Source organism: Venturia canescens, chromosome 6, assembly GCF_019457755.1.
Source record: "Venturia canescens isolate UGA chromosome 6, ASM1945775v1, whole genome shotgun sequence".
Lineage (NCBI taxonomy): Eukaryota > Metazoa > Arthropoda > Insecta > Hymenoptera > Ichneumonidae > Venturia > Venturia canescens.
In genome coordinates, this window is record NC_057426.1 from 14,403,192 (window position 1) to 14,421,761 (window position 18,570).

Here is an 18,570-nt window from a genome sequence, read left to right on the forward strand (position 1 = left end):
TTATTGCCGAGTGAGTAATAACACTCACGTTTCATGAATCCATGTTCGTTCTCTAGTAATTATTAAATATATGCCAGTTTCGCCTTTTGCAATCTCAACTGTCTCTCAGAGCCACCGGAAAAGGCACTTCCAAATGAATAATACTCTACGAACTGTAGCACTTTGAACTTTCAGTTGAAATTACGAAAGTTCACTTTAGAATTCATCGCTACGTGCGTCTTACAAGTGGAGAGGAAAAGAGTGGAAATTGACTGGACGAGAATGGAAGAACCTCAGGATTCTTAGAGAATTTCCATTTCTCAATGGTTTCCTTTTCCGCACATCGTGGCGATATATGTTTCTATCATGTACGTATATATATTCTATATTGAAAGAGGTGGAAATTCGCGTGACGTAAACTCGAATGAAGGAAAGATGAAAGAGGCGAAAGAACGATAAAGTTTGCCATGTGGTAATATCGCTTTGACGTAGTTGTAAAAGGATGTTCCACAGAGTTCTCCCTCGCTGTTCTCGATTATTCTCATGAAATTTCTTACAAACTTCTGATGCTTCATTTGTGGCTCGTTATATAAGCCAAGCCCTTTAGAGTGTAGTTTCGTACAAGTTTTGCTGAATACAATGAGAATTCATAAGCTTCAATTGAAGATCGGAAATGGACGCCTTACGATTTTAGTAACACACAAAAGAATTTACTCCTTGAGACATGTAAATCCACCTGCACCGTATCCTGCTGCGCCAAAGCAAAGAGAAAATCCGCTGTTGGCAAAGCAGACAGTAGAACTTGCGCCAAGGCGGAGTTTCCACTCCCATTATCCGATTTTGAGATCCTCGCTTGTCTCTCCCGATATACTTGAGTTTCTGTGAATATACCGAGAGATTTCTGTCAAAATCGTTGGAAATAATGCGAATACTTGGGAAACCGGATTAGCAACGAATCCCGTTTATCGAACTGTGCAGCATGCTAATAATAAACTTAGTTAATAGAATTTATGAACTCGGAATGCAACATTTTTTTCAAAAAAAGTGAATCGATCAAGATTTTTATAATTATGAATAGTCTATTATAATAACTCCCATTGAATATTTCAGAAGAACGCGCTTTCGCTTCGAGTAACTTTACGCTCATCAGCCATCGCTGAAAATATTTCGATGAGCCCTAATTAGTAGACTGAATTCACGTTGTCCTACTGGCTTATTTATACTCGACATAGTTGTTAAGCTGTTTTAATATGGCAGATGTACAGGGTTCTAATAAAGAACGATGAAACGATGGCTTTGCATTGAATTTCGAAGTGGAAGCTTTTCTGTTCACGTATATTCTAGAAAGTCGAAAATTTCATAAAATACGAAAATTGGATACAATGCATTCAGCTCGCATCACGATCCTGAAAGATCATACTTCATATGATCAATATAATCACGACAACTATTGCATACTCACATCGTGATTTTTAGAACTTTGCGTTTTCGGAGAAATTGCATATGCATTATACATGCTATAATTCATAGCATAAGCATAAAATCAAAATGGGAAATATTGGCGAATTTGTATAAAATCGTTTTCCCGTTTTCCTCGAAATGATTGAACGTTTCAATCATTATTAATGGGCCCTTGGTTTATCATCGAGAGCAAAATTAATCGGATGTATTTCTCTTGAACCTCGCAATGCACGATATCCTATTGGAGCAAAACGTTGCACAGAGATTTGCCGGGGGTTGAAATGAAAAATGATCATTTTTTTATATAGACCGATGGTTTTACCGAAGCATTACGTCATCAATCAGTTCTGCACATGACGCAATTTGCTCCCTAATGGATGAAAACGCACTTCGTAATGTTACAAAGTGTACATTTATCGTCTTTTTATCTATCCGAAGCAGTATTTTACTTGGGTCACGTTGATAGAGTATTTTTTATTTCGTTTCGCAAGATGCAATAGCTTGTGTAAAGTAGTGATATCCTTTCAGCCAAGGACGAACCGAAAGAGAATAAAAAGTGGAATAAAGTCTGGAATATACGTTTAAAGGGACGTTTTTACAGGAATGGAATAGGGATGGAAGAAAAAAGCAGAGAAAGAACAATAGGTAAGGAGATAAGTAAAGAGGGCCAAGAACGGAACGGGAGGATAAGGATCAGGGGCATTTACGATTGTGACACTGATTCAATAATATGCCCCAACGCGATTCTGGTCTAAAGCCCTCAAGCATTGTCACTGTTCGAGGCTTTATGACGCTCCGTTGAATTTTTTTCCTTCTTCGTAACCTCCCTCTCCGAGACTCGAACCGATAGATATATTCACGTGTATAAGGTTCTTCCTGTATTGGGATGACCGTTATATCGTCAGCACATCCGCCTCCATCCGCAAGATATCTGGATATTGCCGCGTCGTTATGTTTGACGGCCTGATTATACTGCGAGAAAGAGATTGGCTCAAAGATTTGGTATGCTGTACGTATTCCTTTCTATGATATGTTTTTCCGGAAACTAGGAGCGGATACATAAAAGATTGAGGGGGGGGGGGGAAGGAAAGAAAAAATATTTTTAAATTCAAGCGAAATCCTGTGATCGATATATACACTTTCCTTGAAATTAGTTCCATCTGTTGTGATATTTTTAATGAAGATGAAATAAAATTATCCTTCGGAAACTGTATCAAGTTTGGAAGACTCTTGAAGACATCGATTTTACATCTCTCGTATGTATGAAGCGGCAGGGTGAAAGTTATGGGAATGAGAAGTTGACTAACGAAGTTTATAGGTTGATTGTTCAAACTGACGTCATCAACTTTATCTTTGTGTAGCGATCTCGAATTGCTATAGAAAGGCAGCTCCGTTGAGTACGATTTACCAGGTTCAACTAGAAGCAGCGGCCGTTTTTATCATTCTCATCGTTGTCCTCGTCCTTGTTTTAACGAAATGGGTTACATTGAAAGTGCGGTTAAGTTTAGCGGAAGGAGTTATCGAAGTTTCGGTCATCCGAGCAACTTTTACCAGTAGGATTGTGTGTTCTCTAGCTCGTAGTGGAACAACGGGAGAAGCTGAGAATCAAGATTGTGACCGGGGGTGTAAGCGGGCTGTGAAGTTGCACCGAAAATCTTGCCATGTCGCTTTTCTTCCCCGTTGCATTTAGCCTCCACATGTGTGCGCGCGCGTGTGTGTAGCCAATCAAAGATCGTTCCAGGAAGAAAACAACGCTCGGCTTATTTCTCTTTTTTGAGTCACCAACGCGTCGTCCGGTCCTCGAGCTTGCTCACTCTCCACTTTGTCTCTTATTTTCTCTCTCGTCCTCGCTCCGTTTCATACCGTGAACAACTGGAAAACTCGTAATGTCGTAGTTTCTAACCAGTTTGTCGTTGTTGTGACTGCTTGTGTCAGAATAGCCTAGTTATTCTCATCAGCTTAACTGTTACGTATACTTTTGAGCTCTCCGCTGCATGGGACTATACAGGTCAACGGATATTAACTCCAACATTTTATTCATTTCATTTTATGTCAGTTTCCTCATTTTCACCTACCGAAACTTTCGTCTGGTTCAATCCAAATGATATTATCCTTGATAACAATTAAAGCTCGTATATGTCACATTCAGTAAAATTCTCCTAATGATATATGCAGCAGTAAGTGAATATCCTTTGCAAAATCTTCAACCTCTCGCAACTTTCAGATACCACGATTTGTCTCTCTTTCTCTCTTCTGTTGGTCTGTTTTTCCAACTGCCTGTCATTTTTGCTCCTTTCCTTTCCATTCAGATAATGTTTCTATCCCTAAAAAAAAAAACTCGTGGTTTCTCGAGCAAACTCCTCCGGATGCTGTTAGCTGCAGCTTTTGGAGCAGATTAAACTTCTGAGTTTCAAGAGACGTCGTTAGTTTTAGTCAGCTACGTTCTAGAACCAAAAGCTTTCCGTTGTCCCTTAAATCCAGGTCCCCATTTACACTGAAGTAGCAGACAACGAGCAGGTACATCTATATTAGTACGCGGTACTTTGCCGTTGAATGTACTTGAAAAAGCATTTTTGTTCGAATTTTCTTACAAACAAGAAATGATTATTTAGAAAATCATGGTTGCTATTTATGGGAGGTTCTAATGGAAATTATACGTCGATTAAATGTCATGGAAAAGTAATATTAAAAACACTGAGAGATACCGACTGCTGAGAAGATCTTTTCCTGCCGATAAAAATCAGCATTCTTAATATAATTTGGTGGGAATTTTTGCCCTCGTTCGAGAAAGTATTTTCGGATATAGGAATTGATTAATTATATCAGTAAGGACCAAATCGGAGGTGGGTCAATCCAATACTTGAAGTAGTGGGAATATATGTTCCATCTGAAATATAGACTAACCAAAAGACAGAGATAAAGAGAAGAGAGAAGGAAATGTAGTGAGCGAGTATATGAGCAGTATTTTTTCGACGTATTTGATTATCGTGAGGGAAATGGAGGAATGGGATTCGGGGGCATGTTGATTTGATGGTAGAGATATAATATGTATATATTCCGATGAAAAATAACGATAGTATGGTAAGCGCGAGTTTTATCGATCGTCTATATTTCCGCCTTGACGTCAGGAGTAAAAAAACGAATCATTTTACAGTTTTTAATCTGAACGGAAAGAATCCTTCTTCAAAGAGCGAACGCCCGATATCAAAGCTTTTCATGTCGTCAAATATCGATGACATCCGCATTCGGATTATAGCCAGGGGTTAAAAAAGTTTGATATTCCAATGATAAAATCAATTTTATCGACAGAAGAGTTTTGAAATCCGGTGTCATTTTGTATAGAGTTCCCCGAAGTGGTATCAACCGAGATATTGCATCTCAATAAGCGTGTGCTCAAATAGAACAGAATGTCCAAAGCTCGTTTATCATGATAGACTGTGTCGTCGAGGTAGCACGTTGCCGGAGGGCTTCGACGAGATCGATGTACCGAAGTTTTGACCGGGTCAACCCACCGTTAACATAACGCTGGAACCTGCACAATGTGTTCGTACAATCCTGTATCTCCCTCGAGCTCTCCCTCCTTTTTCGATACGAGATTTAAACCATCCGAAGCAAAATGTTCATTATTTATTGGCCCGAAAAAAAATTACCGCGTCGATTTATTGTGAATTATTACTGGTGTGGGGAACGTACGTGAGATTCTCGCTCATATGAATTGTTCATATATTTATATACCTGTATAGATCCGTCCCTCGAGTATTTTCGCTTAATTATAATATAAATTATCATTGGGCAGGTGTTTAATGCGGGAGAAGATTATTATGACTGAGTTACAACGCAATCCTCATTATCCACGAATTCACTGATTTTATTTTGTGTGATAAATTGAGTCGTTCGTATTCGCGTATATCTAAAAAATGACCGATCGATTTTTAAAATTTTGGGATTTAAAGAATGTTTTTTCTTGCTGCCCTAGCCGAAAGTACACACTTTCCGGCCGCATTTCAGGCCGGGAAGAGCATTTTTCGTGGCCGGCTGACTCGGCTAACTTCAGTGCGCTCTAACGATATTTTTGCGGCCGGTGATCCTTTCTTAAAAAAATACATTTCGATATATGAATGTGAAGCTTGTATTCGTTGCCATGATTTTGTTTATTCGTTGCCAAGCATCATTATTTGCTTCAAGCGGGCGCGTATAGCGTAGCTTTCATCATTCATATTATGCGCGATACTGCCATGAACCCGGACGAATAACATACATTTGTTCGTCCAGATGCGAAAACAGAAAATAATGTAACCGGACTAATAAAATGAATATGGTCGTCCGGAATAATATTGTATTTCCAGATTCCAGGTTCATAAGAAAGCACATATTCATATAAATTGTCAAGTATAGCGGGAAATATTCATATAAAAATTGTTAACTATCATGGGACTTTAAATCAGACATTTATCAGCGAATTATTGATTTGTACTAATAATATTGTTGTATTATTGTGTGATATTTTGTGTGTGTGTTTTTTTACTTTTTGTTTATGCTTTTAATGCCCGCCCCGACCAGCAAAACTTCGGTTTCGCCTCGGTTCTGCAAAAGTCGGGTGGGCGCTCCCCCCCCCCCCCCCCCCCCCCCTCACGATTTCTAGTAATTATTGAACGTACTTTCGGCTACGGGATCAAGAAAAATGGTATACAACCCACGGCCCAAATGTTGGATGCCCTGACATGTGCGATATGAAGGCCGAGGCGACCAACTTTCGGGCCTAGGGTCGTAATATACTATTAATGTTGCTTTGTAAAGGTTGGGACCCGCGTCATTTTTTCCACGCACACGATTCTATGGAAAAAATATTCATCCTTACAGAATTTTTTCCATTTGTATATACACTTAGAATTTACGAATTCCTATTATTTTGATCGCTAGAATTTTGTAGTGTTGAACCTGTACTCGAGTACTTTTATTCAGTGCAGAAAATCATCACCCACGAGCACGTGAGAGTCGCCGAAAGATTGTATATATGGTTTCTCAAGTTCGCCAATAATACCCAGATACACACAATGTGCGGAATGTCCCAATGGTGGCTGATCCTCCAAAGAATCTGTAATTCGTGCCAGTGAATCCTCCAAGGAATCTGTAATTCCTGCCAACTTCTTGTTTCTCTCATTCCCACGCGAGTACAAGCTCTCACAGCAGTCAGTGTTTGACTTCATGCTACGAGAACCAGCTCGAAATCGCTTGGTTTCTCCATTCCACATGGACGTCATTTGCATAAACTGTACCGACGGGAACTAGGGTCGAGTTAGCCCTGCTCCTAACCCACTTGTCTGTCCAGCTCTTTCCCTTTCCCTCCCTCCCTCCCTCCCTCTCTCTTGGTTCCCGTCTGTTGTGTTATACCATCAAGCCACGTGGCCAAAAAAGCTATTTTCTCTTGAGACAACACTCTGCCTTCTCATTTCTCGTTTTCTAGCTCTTTCCGCCGAGACAATGGAGATGCAAACCGTATTCAGGACTCAAGTCCATTTGAGTCAGTCACTTGGTCGGTCATCCGTAATTAAGATCATATTCATAAATCGTTGACATTTACGTATATGTGAGTTTACAGAGTGACCTTGTCGAATGAACAGTCGAAAATGAGAAACGAAACCTCGTAAGTTATCTTCTTTCCTGCCCAACTACGAGTGCCTTTATCTTAATATCAATGTATCTATCTATAGAAATATTGGAACCTCGTACATTAGCATCCGAAGACATAAATTAGTGTTTCACTTTTGGCTCACTGCGGCGAAGAGGAAAACTAATGAAATTTCAATAACCGATTCAAATATGGGAACATTCCAATCTCGAAAGGATACTCACCGTATAGTCGTCGACAATCGTGTAATATTCTGCGCTAAATCTCTAGCCGCTGGGCGAGTTTATAACGAACACCAGTTTCTATTATTTCGCATGTCTGCGAACGAATTAACTCGTCGGGGGAATTTGGTTGTACACTAATACGCGTAGAAGGTATAGCGAGAGCGAGGAATAATAGCGAAAGATTACGACCAGAGTTCTCGATTGCTTTGGGAATAATTATCGTGGTTTGGGGCTGTCGTGCTTCGTAGATCTTCCACACTAATCTCACTCTAGCCTATTCAGTTTGCGAGCCGCACTGCAGAATGTCGAGAATTCCAGCTTGTCAATTGCATTTCGAAATATTGTGTTTCGTGCACTTTAGGTGACCTTTAAATATTCGCTACCAAAATTCATTTACAAATTAACATCATGCCTTCATTCGAGCTGCTCATCTGATTCGAAGGAAAATTATCGAGCGATGTAATTCATTTGTTCTAAATTTTAAGGAACCTCGGTTGCGTAGGGCCGGGTTCTGTGGGAGCATGAGCGGGGCACCCCTTTTTTTTTTAAATGCGCATATTTGCACTACCACAATGCATTATGAAACGATTATTAATTATTGAGTCACATATCAATTACATATCAATCACACATTAATTAATCAGTCACATATCAATTAAAAAAAACAGAAAAAAGGTACAACTTGACGTTACGATCCTGCTCACAAAAAAAGCGGCAACGTCGAAATATAGAGAAAATAATTCAACAGCTGAAAATGACTTGATTTCATACAGAAATACTCAACGATCTATTACGATTTTTTTTCGGTCTCCTTACCTGTGATATATAAAATTATTTAGTACTGTTGGAAAATAAATATATAATTGGGTTAATCGTTAAAACTTGTCGTTTTTATAACCTCTTTATGTACGCGTATACACACGCACTGACGTGCATGTGTTTTTCACAAATTCCACGTTAGGCAGTCGACGCTTCAAATGTCGCGCATGCGCTTCAGCAGCGCTGTGCTGAACATCTGATTTCCGCGACGTTTCGGAATCGTCTCACCGTCACGAAACGTCCCAGAACATCGAGTTTGTAGACAATTCAACAGTCAATATCTTTTTAGATAGGTTGATAACTCCAAACTTTTTTGATATATTCTTACGATTTGGAGAACAATACTCTATTTTTTGTTTATTTCTGTTGCGCAAGTGTATAGAGTGACTCTTCCATAAGACCCGTGTTAAAAATCCTAACTTTCACTATTTTTTTCGTTCTTAAATGGTCGATGACCCCATCTGAAATTTTGCACATGTCATTATTGATAATCCAACGATGAGATATTAAAAAATTATTTTTTTCTGCTGCGCAGGCATTCTCGACCGGGCCTCCTTAAAGAGGTACGTCGTTTACGAAATATCACTGTCACTCGTCACTGTCGATTCGGCCCCCTTTAAAATCGTATGAAGCGTGCACCACCCGGAATAGCAATAGCTCTTAGCCAAGGTACTGGATGGACTAGCACTAATTAAATCGTATGTCATATGGAAGGGACATCGAAAGCCTACTAGATTGATTAGGGATAATATCACATGAAAGGGGCGTTGAAGAAAATTACCAAGTTTTTCCCCATGGTATCTTGTGGGATCAAGCGTGTTACCTCGTATCTAGTCAGAACAATGAGCTGCTTGATTCCATTCTTTGAACAGTATGAGCCAGAACGAGGCTCATACCTTATTAGCCTGCCATTTGCAAGCACAGTGTCACAATGTCCCCGGGGATAATTTCGGCCTGAATGATAATTAATGTTCAATATACGGGTAGAGACACTGAATCCACCATCTATTTATAGATACGTTAATCACGAATTCAACCACCAATCTCAAGAGATATCAATCTTCATACGCGCATATCTATAGAGCAAGAGAGAAAGAAAGTGGATAATTGCGAATCTCACTTTATCTTCGTTGATTATTCTGACAGTAATTGATGAATGGCACATGCCATGAATGGAATGAAACTGTTCAAGCTTCGTGGGTTATGGATGAAATCTGTGAATTCAAACGATTGCAATTTTAATTTCGAGCTTGGGCTCTGACGATTCGGAGTCTTAAAAAGATTTGTGAATTTTCTTCTCCCGAAAAAAGCCAAGAAGGCAGCAAATCTCGAGCAAGTGGACGCACAATTGAGAAAGCAATCTTATATACTTTTGTGGCAAATCATCGTCATAATTCGCCATCAATCGTTATTTTCATTGCCAAGCATATTCCTCTTCCAAGAAATTTCTCTCAATATCACATCTATATATATATGTACTGATATATTAGCTTCCTTTTTCGAAGATAGCTATTTACAGCTGTAACTGACCAAGTTTCCCTTCAGGCGTATAATGTATCAAATGGGCCATATACCATGGAGCCCTTAAGGGAAAGGCGTTAACCACAGACTCGAACAGTAAGCCTGAAAACGTTCGTTCCATACTTTGTTCTAGTATACATTTGACACCCAGAATTATTATACCTATACATTTTGTACGTTCTTTTTTGGGGTCGACAGAGATGAAAGAGCAAGGTAGAATGATGGGGGTTCAAGAAAACAGAATTCACCCTCTCAATTTGTCAATCATTTGTTATGTATTACTGGTATACATTTGTGATATACGAAAAAACAGAAATAATATTAACGGCGGGCTCTTATTGCGAAACTTTAGAAAATTATTCATCGACTATGTTTAGTTATTAAGGATTCATCAATTTAGCAATGTTTTCCAGCAACCTTTTCATTGACTACTGTATATTTTGAAAGAATACATTTCATTACAACTGGAATTGAACAAATATCCTATATATATATAGGATTCTGTTGCTTCCGATATTTGTTCAATTATATATATATATATTTAATGTCTATCAATTTGACCACAACCCTTGATTTCACCACCCCTGTGTGTTCTCTGTGCTCGTGTGGAATTTAGGGTATTATCATAGACTCAATGGTTGTCCAACCGTTAACCTCGAGGTTGATCAATTTTGATTTAATTATAGAGAGTCACATAACATCGTGTTCCTGATACGAAATAAATGATCCGATACTATTTGTACTCTGCAAACATTCGTAACAATTAAATACCAATTAAAGTATTCCAACCTTTCTGTACAACTGCTGTTGAAAAAAAAAAACAAGACCGTGAATTGGAGCTCCGATTATACCTTTGCCCCGCCAGTGAGGGAAAAAATCATTCCGCTGTTATATCAAATAACATGTGAAAGATGATTGTTTTCTGCAGAGAAACAAAATTGGAAGAGAAAACATTTTATAAAACAAACCGGTTCAACACAGACAGAAACAACCTATTATGGAAAAACCAATCGAGTACTTTCTTCAAACGAACGAATTCCTTTCGTGCTCGATTTCTCACATGGAAACTTCAGCTTGCACAATAAAATTTCTATTTGATAAGGGAAAAAATATCATCGCTACGAAATTTCAATAAATGCATGGAAAACACGTGCTGTTGAACACTTGTTCGTGCTTTCACGACTACAAAGCATTTCACGAATTGATCGTGGTCTCTCCATTTCTTCTTCGATACGTCAGAACAACATTTATCTTTCTCATTTTGTCGATTCGCTTTACCAACAGGGAGAAGAAAGCCAATACAACCAAGAGGGAGTTTTCGAGTGTCTTCCTTGCGCGGAGGGTTGTGAATCTTGCGAAGATGGCTCACCCTGTGTCGTCTCGCTCAATTGGCTCATGAGAACTGCAATTCTTATACTCGAGTGCTGCATCATAGCCTGTCTTCCTGTAGTCGTACTATTTACTTGGAAATACGGGAACGTCAAAGTAAGTGCTGAATATTTGAACACCACTTCAATTATAAAGAAGTTTTTCTTCTTCAATTTAATTTCATTTTAATATCAATTTAATTGAATCGATGAAAGAAAAATTATTTTTAAAAGAGTGTAACAGAATTTGGCCAAATCCAAATCTAGTCCATAATTCGAATTTGAAAGTTACTTGGTTATATATCACAAACTCATTTCGAAAATCATTTTTCCAACGTACATTCATTGATCCTTTCAGTCACAGTGGGACCGCTATGGTTACACCCAACAAAAAATCACCTCAGAGCTCGAATATTAAACCAGTTTCATTGAAAATCGATATCTAGTCATAGATTACGAATCTGGTATTATGATTTTAAAATTCGAATCGACGGATCTAATATGATGTTTATGACGGTGAACGTCATAGCATAAATGTTCTGAAATTTTTCAAAACTCTATACTGAATGTTTTTTGGGGTCAATAATTACAAACTCGACATAAAATTTTCCAGATTCAATTGAGGGGTCAAACTCAATTTCCAAAATAACCAATGAAGTATCCAAAATTGGAGAAAATCATGATATTTATTATATGTTGAAACGACGAAATCAATTACGGTACAAAGAAGAAGTTCAATTTTATTTTCACAAATATGGTACTGCCATTTTAGATTTTACAAATCTCTTTTCAGATTCGTAATCAGTGATTCCGAATACCCTAAGGTTAAGAAAAAAATTGAAGAGTTCCACCATTTTGAATGTAGAAACCCCAATAATGCCGGATTTATAATAAGTAATCCTAAAAACCCCTAACTAAAATGTTTTAGAAAAATGAATAAGTATTTGGAGTTTTACGTCCGTATCTTATGTATAAAATACGTAAATATACGGGTATATATTTTACATACAAAAGGGTTATAACATTTTTCTTTGATTTCAGAGTCATTTTTTGTTCGAACAATTTAAAAAAAATGTCATTGTGGAATTTTTTTCGATCGGTTATGTGTGTACTAAGCTTTAAAATTTCTTTCTGCGTTTTCTCGTTATACAATAACCTCTAAAATGAAATGTTCACTGAAATATTTGCATTCGCTTTCTTCTCTTAAAATTTATCACAATATTTATAATGTGTTGATGGCAAGAAGTCGGATTGAGAAACATAAATATGTTTTAGCCATCACAGCAGCAGCGTTTTACTGAGTGAATATAAATTGAAAATTCAAGAGACGTTGATGCATGGTTTCGAGGTATAAGTGTTTATTAATGTTTAATTAGAACAAAGTTTGTGAAGCTGTTGAGTAGCGTTGGACAAATGACTAAATAATTTAGTCACAATGAAATTCATCTATCTCGAGTATTGGAAGTGCATGTTTGCAAAGGGAGGGTGCAAGGGCTTGAAGGGCTGTTGTGTCTAAACGAACAATATATATCCACAGGGGTGAATATTGTTGAGTAAATGCCAACTAGGTGAGACCGGAAACGAGGCAACCGATCCTCCCACATTTCCGCAAGAATTTCACGCCTCTGTGAGTCTCTTTCGAAGCTCTGGTGTTTTCGTGCACGTGCAACGCCCTCTGGGTCCTTTTGTGTTCTCACGTATTTGCATTATATACCGCGATTTCAAACCTCTCTACAATTTACGACTATCGCAGTCTTTGCTCTTTCGTGCAACTAAAGGAAAAATAAATAAAATAATAAAGCTCGAGACCACAGACTCGTACCGGAAGTTCGAAATTCACAAGTTTGAAGCCACGATGAAAGCGCAACGATTCATACACATCCGCCGTTAGAATTTCTCGTGTTCAGTTTCCACGAAATCGCGTGAACTTATGCTTCCTCAAAATTTCATACTACACGAGATCTCGTTTCACGATTTCCCACTTTTACCTAGAAAAACTTTTCTACCTCACGTGACGCTTTTGCCATCGATCGACGTTTTTTTTGCCACTTCTTTCGCCAAATCGAAAAACCCAATGCATCTAAACAACAATCCGATATCGCGATAGATTAATATTCCGAAAAGACTTAAGTATTAGAATTCTTCAACACTGGTTTGACCGATTTCCAAATAGGTCCGGGCTCTGCCAGCGGATTTTTCCCGTTATATCGTGTCCACTGATCGAGCCTTTTCGTAATTGGTCGAACTCTGTCAGCAAATTTCGATACCAAATATCCGAGGTAGAGTTATGTGACTGGTCCATCCCTTGAGAGCAATCACTTTTTTCATAAATTTGTATTTTTATACCGATAATATACAGTCTAGTGTATAGGAAACTGGAGAATCCTAACAAACAAATTCATTCATAGTTATCTCAAATCGAAAAACGTTTATGATTTGCGGGACGTTAATTAAATTGAATCGATGACTTGGCCAATCCTTCCGTTGAGCAATAAATCAAAAGCAAAAATTGGAGATATCGGAGTCTACTGAGATGCATTATGAGACTAGCAATCATTATTCTCAATTAGGACCGTGGCAATGTACACTACCGGCCAAAAGTTTGGGGACGCTCGTTGAAATTTCTTGATGCGCCAAAAGTTAAATTGTTTAATCAAAAAAAAAGATACCGAAATTTTGTGACCAGCATTTCAAAGGGTAGCTTCAATTGTGCCTTAACAAAACCTTTTGCAATTATTTTTCAGTCCGGTACATACTTTTAAAGTTGGCCGTTTTTCAACCTTTTTTCAACTCTCAAAAATCGCGCGCACGCTTCGTAGAAAATTTTTCCAGTGGTATTCACCATGGAAAACGTAAAGGGGGGAGTACTAGCTTTGATTTCGTTTTTTAAAAAGTTGCGTGCGATTTTTTTTCACCGCGTTATCTCATTTTTTATGAAAAAATAACGTTTTCAGAAGGTACGGCGTCAGAAATTTTTTTCAACATTTTTTTCGAAATATTTTCCAAACCCTCGTTGTCAGGATTGTACGTATAATATTTCCTTACTTAAAAAAAAAAGTTGATATCAGATGTTATGTCTCTTACCTCTTTTATAGAAGTTTTTCATTGAAAAAACCGCCTATATAAGAGACATAACATCTTATATCAACGTTTTTTCTTTTTAAGTAAGGAAATATTATACGTAAAGAAGACGATACGTACAATTCTGACAACGAGGGTTTGGAAAAAAATTTGGCAAAAATTTCTTAAAAAATTCTAATGATTATTATAAAGAAAAGCAAGAAAATTTTTCCTACTAAGATTTTATCACGCACCCGATAATTCCCGAGTTAAAGCGATTTGAAAAATCAGTATTTCGACGAAAATTGATTTTCAAAAAATCTATACCAAAAATTCTAAAAAAAATTCTAGCGAGTACAGAATCATCAAATACATATTTACCTTCTTGACAATTTTTCCAAAACCTCATAGTTTTCTCGTGACGCCGTACTTTTTGAAAACGTTATTTTTTTATAAGAAATGAGATAACGCGGTGAAAAAAATCGCACCCAACTTTTGAAAAAACGAAATCAAAGCTAGTACTCTCCCCTTCACGTTTTCCTTGGTAAATACCACTAGAAAAATTTTCTACGGCTGAAAAAAGGTTGAAAAACGGTCAACTTTAAAAGTATGTACTGGACTGAAAAATAATTGCAAAAGGTTTTATTGAAACGCAAATTGAAGCTCCATGTGTCCCCTTTAAAATTCCTATCGCAAAATTTCGATATCCCTTTTTTCGATTGAACAATTTAACTTTTGGTGCATCAAGAAATTTCAACGGGCGTCCCCAAACTTTTGGCCGGTAGTGTACATCGAGCAATAATAATCACCGTCGGCGAATATCCCTACGAAAAAGGAATCTTAGGAAAACTTGATTCATTCCTCAAAAGATGCGCAACGCCTGAGCATATTTTTCCCCTTCGCTACAACAACAAAAAGTCTCGAGAACTTGCTGAACTCGTCTGGAAAGCTTTCTTCCCTCCGGAGAACCCCAATTTTTCTCAGTTTCTACGACGAGCTTTTAATAAATCTTCCGGACGACGATTGATGACTAAAAGATTGCGCTTATGAATAAATAACATGGAGAGTCTTTTCAGGAGGCGTCGAAAGGCTTTCATGAAGTTCAACTCTTTCCGCGTATGGGGCCACGTTGCAATCGTTCGCCGATGTGTGTGCTCTGGCAAAATTCCAAGTTTCAGGCAATAGATAACAGTTTAGCATATAAATATCGTGGAAGGATGTCGGGTCCATTGTACTTCGTATCGGAACACATATATGGGCAGATCCATTACTTTTCAACGAAAGTATGCGTGTTTAGGTCGACAATGGTTGATGTTGATTTTTTCCTTGAAAGTACATCAGAAAAGGAGATGATCCTAAAAATTTGAGCCCGATTCGATCAAACCCGACCATTGGAGAATTTTTTTTAATTTCAAAAAGGTCAGTTTTTTAATCATTTTCAAAAGTTTGTATTTCAGCTACTATATCACTTAGAGATTTCGTTTAAACGGCATTCTTTTTTGTGACCGCCCTGCTTGTAACAAAAAAATATGCATTAGTAATAAACTCAAATCCGGCTCAGATGTACGCTATCAACTAAACCACTGAATCAACAAAATTTTACCTACTTTTAAAATTCTTCCAAACCTACTAGTTGCCAAAGTAGAGGGTTAAATAACAGCTGCTTTTTTGTGAGAGTGTATTCTACTGATATCTGGCCTAATTTCCCTCGATTGCCTCGATTTTGTTACTATAGAGCCTTCCAAAAATTATCGATTTTTCAAAAATCGCTATGTTTATAGAGCTGTCATTTTTTTTCGAACTTCGATTTGTTTCAAATTTACAGGAAAGTTGCTTTATTATGTCCCAAAGAAGCCCTGAAAAATTTAATCTGGGAATCGAGCTTGGATCCTTATTATGAATTTTCTATAATATCCCGGAAATTGCACTGTAAAAAATCCTTTTTGAGAATAATATCTCATATGTCAAATGAATTTTTTTCTTTTGTAGTCAGAAATTGATACTTAACTTGACATGGTATTGTTATTACTGCTTATTTGAGTGGCGCAGGAAGTAAATATTCCGCGTTTCTCAAATAGTGTTAGTATGATCGTAGCGCGCGCTCTTAAACGCGGAATATTTACTTAATGTGCCACTTAAATAAGCAGTAACAATAATAACATGAAACAGTCAATTGCATGGTAGGTATGGGAAGATTTGGAGAAAAAGTTTGAGAAAAGAATAGACTTTCAACTATCTGAAAATTAGAGCGAACATTGGAAAAAATGCTAAATTACGGTTTCACAAAAAAATGATCCAGTGTGGGATAAAAAAATTTATCATATCACATAATTAAATCACTAGAAGGTAGGTCGAGACAAGTATCGAAAACGCAGCATTTCATAATCATAAAATTGAATAGTGGAAAACATCTTCGAGTAAAAATTGAATAAAAAAAAATTCAAAATTCCAAAAAATATAATACGAATCATTTTTCCACGATGAGACCGGCGGCAAAAGTTCTTAAATTTATCTAAGTTTTTGAGAAAATTTTTTGAAAAAAATCAAAATAAGTAATCAGCTTGAAAACAGATATTTTTTACTTTAAATTGAAAAAAAAAACATTCAAGACAATCATTTTTGTGTGTGTTGTGTTTTTTTCAAAAACAAAAAAATAAAAATAAAAAACATCGCATTAGGTGCATTTTTGTAAGAATTATGAGCATTTGAATATCGGTATAGTGTAGTTGTTTCTGAAACATATTACGCGAAAACGGGCGGGCAAAACAATTTGAGAAAGTTTTTCACATAATGTAAAAATAAAAGAAAAAAATTTAATGAAATCGAAGGGAGTCGGGTCAAAAAGTGGGCGATTCGGCGTGGAATACCCCATACGCATATACATAACTCATGTTACACAAAATAGACATACTTTCAAAATATCGTGCAAAATATACCTGCTACACCATTTTACCAAATAATCACATTGCTCCCAGCAGCAGCAGCAGCAGCGACCTTTCCATTCCTCTATTATAAATGTTAACATCGAAAAGCATCGATAATTCCACGCATCATTGAAAATTGGTCTGACTGATTCAATCGTCTCGTTCATTCACGATACGTAAAAATCCATCAGCTATAGGGAGCCGGTTTACTGCATAAATCTTCTACCTATTATAAAGCCATTGAAAAACATGAAATCAATGAAAATATCAAAAAATTTGAAATAGCAATACAAAATTCAGACAAGTACATCTCACATAAAATCGACATCAAAGAAAAATAAAAAATAGCGTATTCGAAATGGGAAAAATACCGGCATTCATAATAAGCGTGAAAAAATTAGTACATTACGATACGTGTGACTTAAGCTGCCTATTATTGCACGGCGTGAAGTTAGCGCCCGAGCGTATAGCGAGGGTGCTAAACGCCGTGCTATAATGGAGCAGCTTAATTCACGAGTATCGTATACTATTTTATAGCCCGTATGACATAAAAACTTCGGGGTTCGGTCATGCGGTGCAATAAAAAAAATTTTCTTTGCACCTCGGTCGAAAGTACGCAGTTTTTGCACCAATTTTAGTACCATAAGTACAACATTTCTGCACTGTCAAAACTGTACGCGCGTCATTTGTCTCAGCCGGAGCAAACAATTTTGTCTGCATTCCGAAAGGTTTGACATAGTTTTATTAACGTGATTTTTTTGACCTTTGACGTTCAAATCGATATTGCCTACACAGTTTTTGAGAAAGACCGTGTCTAATCGTCTGGAAACCGTATGAATAAGGTTATGTTACAAAAACAGCGCTAAACTGCTACATGTCCGAACGAATAACATGCATTTATTCTTCCAGAAGAAATCGATGCGACGACAAAAAATATCTAATGTAATCGAATTGATGAAATGTCCGAAACAATGGTCTATTTTCAAGTGCATAGTAAAGCAAATATTCATATAAATTATCAAGTATAGTAGCGGGAAATATTCATAGAGAAATTGTTAACTGCATGTAGCGGAAAATGAAAATGCGTGGAATAAATTTAACAAAAGCGGTGACACATTACGAAAGTACACACTTTCCTTTAAACGCATTGTCTGATCGTCCGATTGCCGTATATATTTAGCATTAGCCTATTCGTCTGGATTATATATTGCTGCTGAGAACTTTTGTCGTGTGTACTTTCGTAATCCGTAGTCCGGACCATCCGGACTTGTAGCTTGTAGCAGTTTAGCGCTATTTTGATAACATAACCTTATTCATACACGGTTTCCAAACAACTAGACATAGCCTTCTTTAAACTATAATAATTGTATCGTTCAATTATTTATACTTGTTCCGTTATTTAAAACCTAAAATAAAAAGAAATGGCATAAGTTTGAACTCATTATTGTTGTTTTTTCACTGTAATTATATTTGCTGTTTTTTTTGCTCGCTTCGCTAGTGCCGCAAATGTCGGGGCAGGCATCAAAACATCTTCTATCGATACATGAACATTTCGGAAGAAACGTACTTTCGACCGGCTGTAAAGA

At 37.2% G+C, this 18,570-nt stretch overlaps 1 protein-coding gene across 1 annotated transcript in view; it reads left to right on the forward strand.

The window, feature by feature from the left end:
• The window catches only part of LOC122412618 (probable G-protein coupled receptor 158), a 229,737-nt gene that overhangs the window by 140,825 nt on the left and 70,342 nt on the right, over positions 1-18,570 (forward strand). Inside the window, exon 5 of the mRNA XM_043422300.1 lies at positions 10,918-11,118. Within this exon, the coding sequence (XP_043278235.1) occupies positions 10,918-11,118 (201 nt within the window). The remainder of the gene's footprint in view (positions 1-10,917; positions 11,119-18,570) is intronic.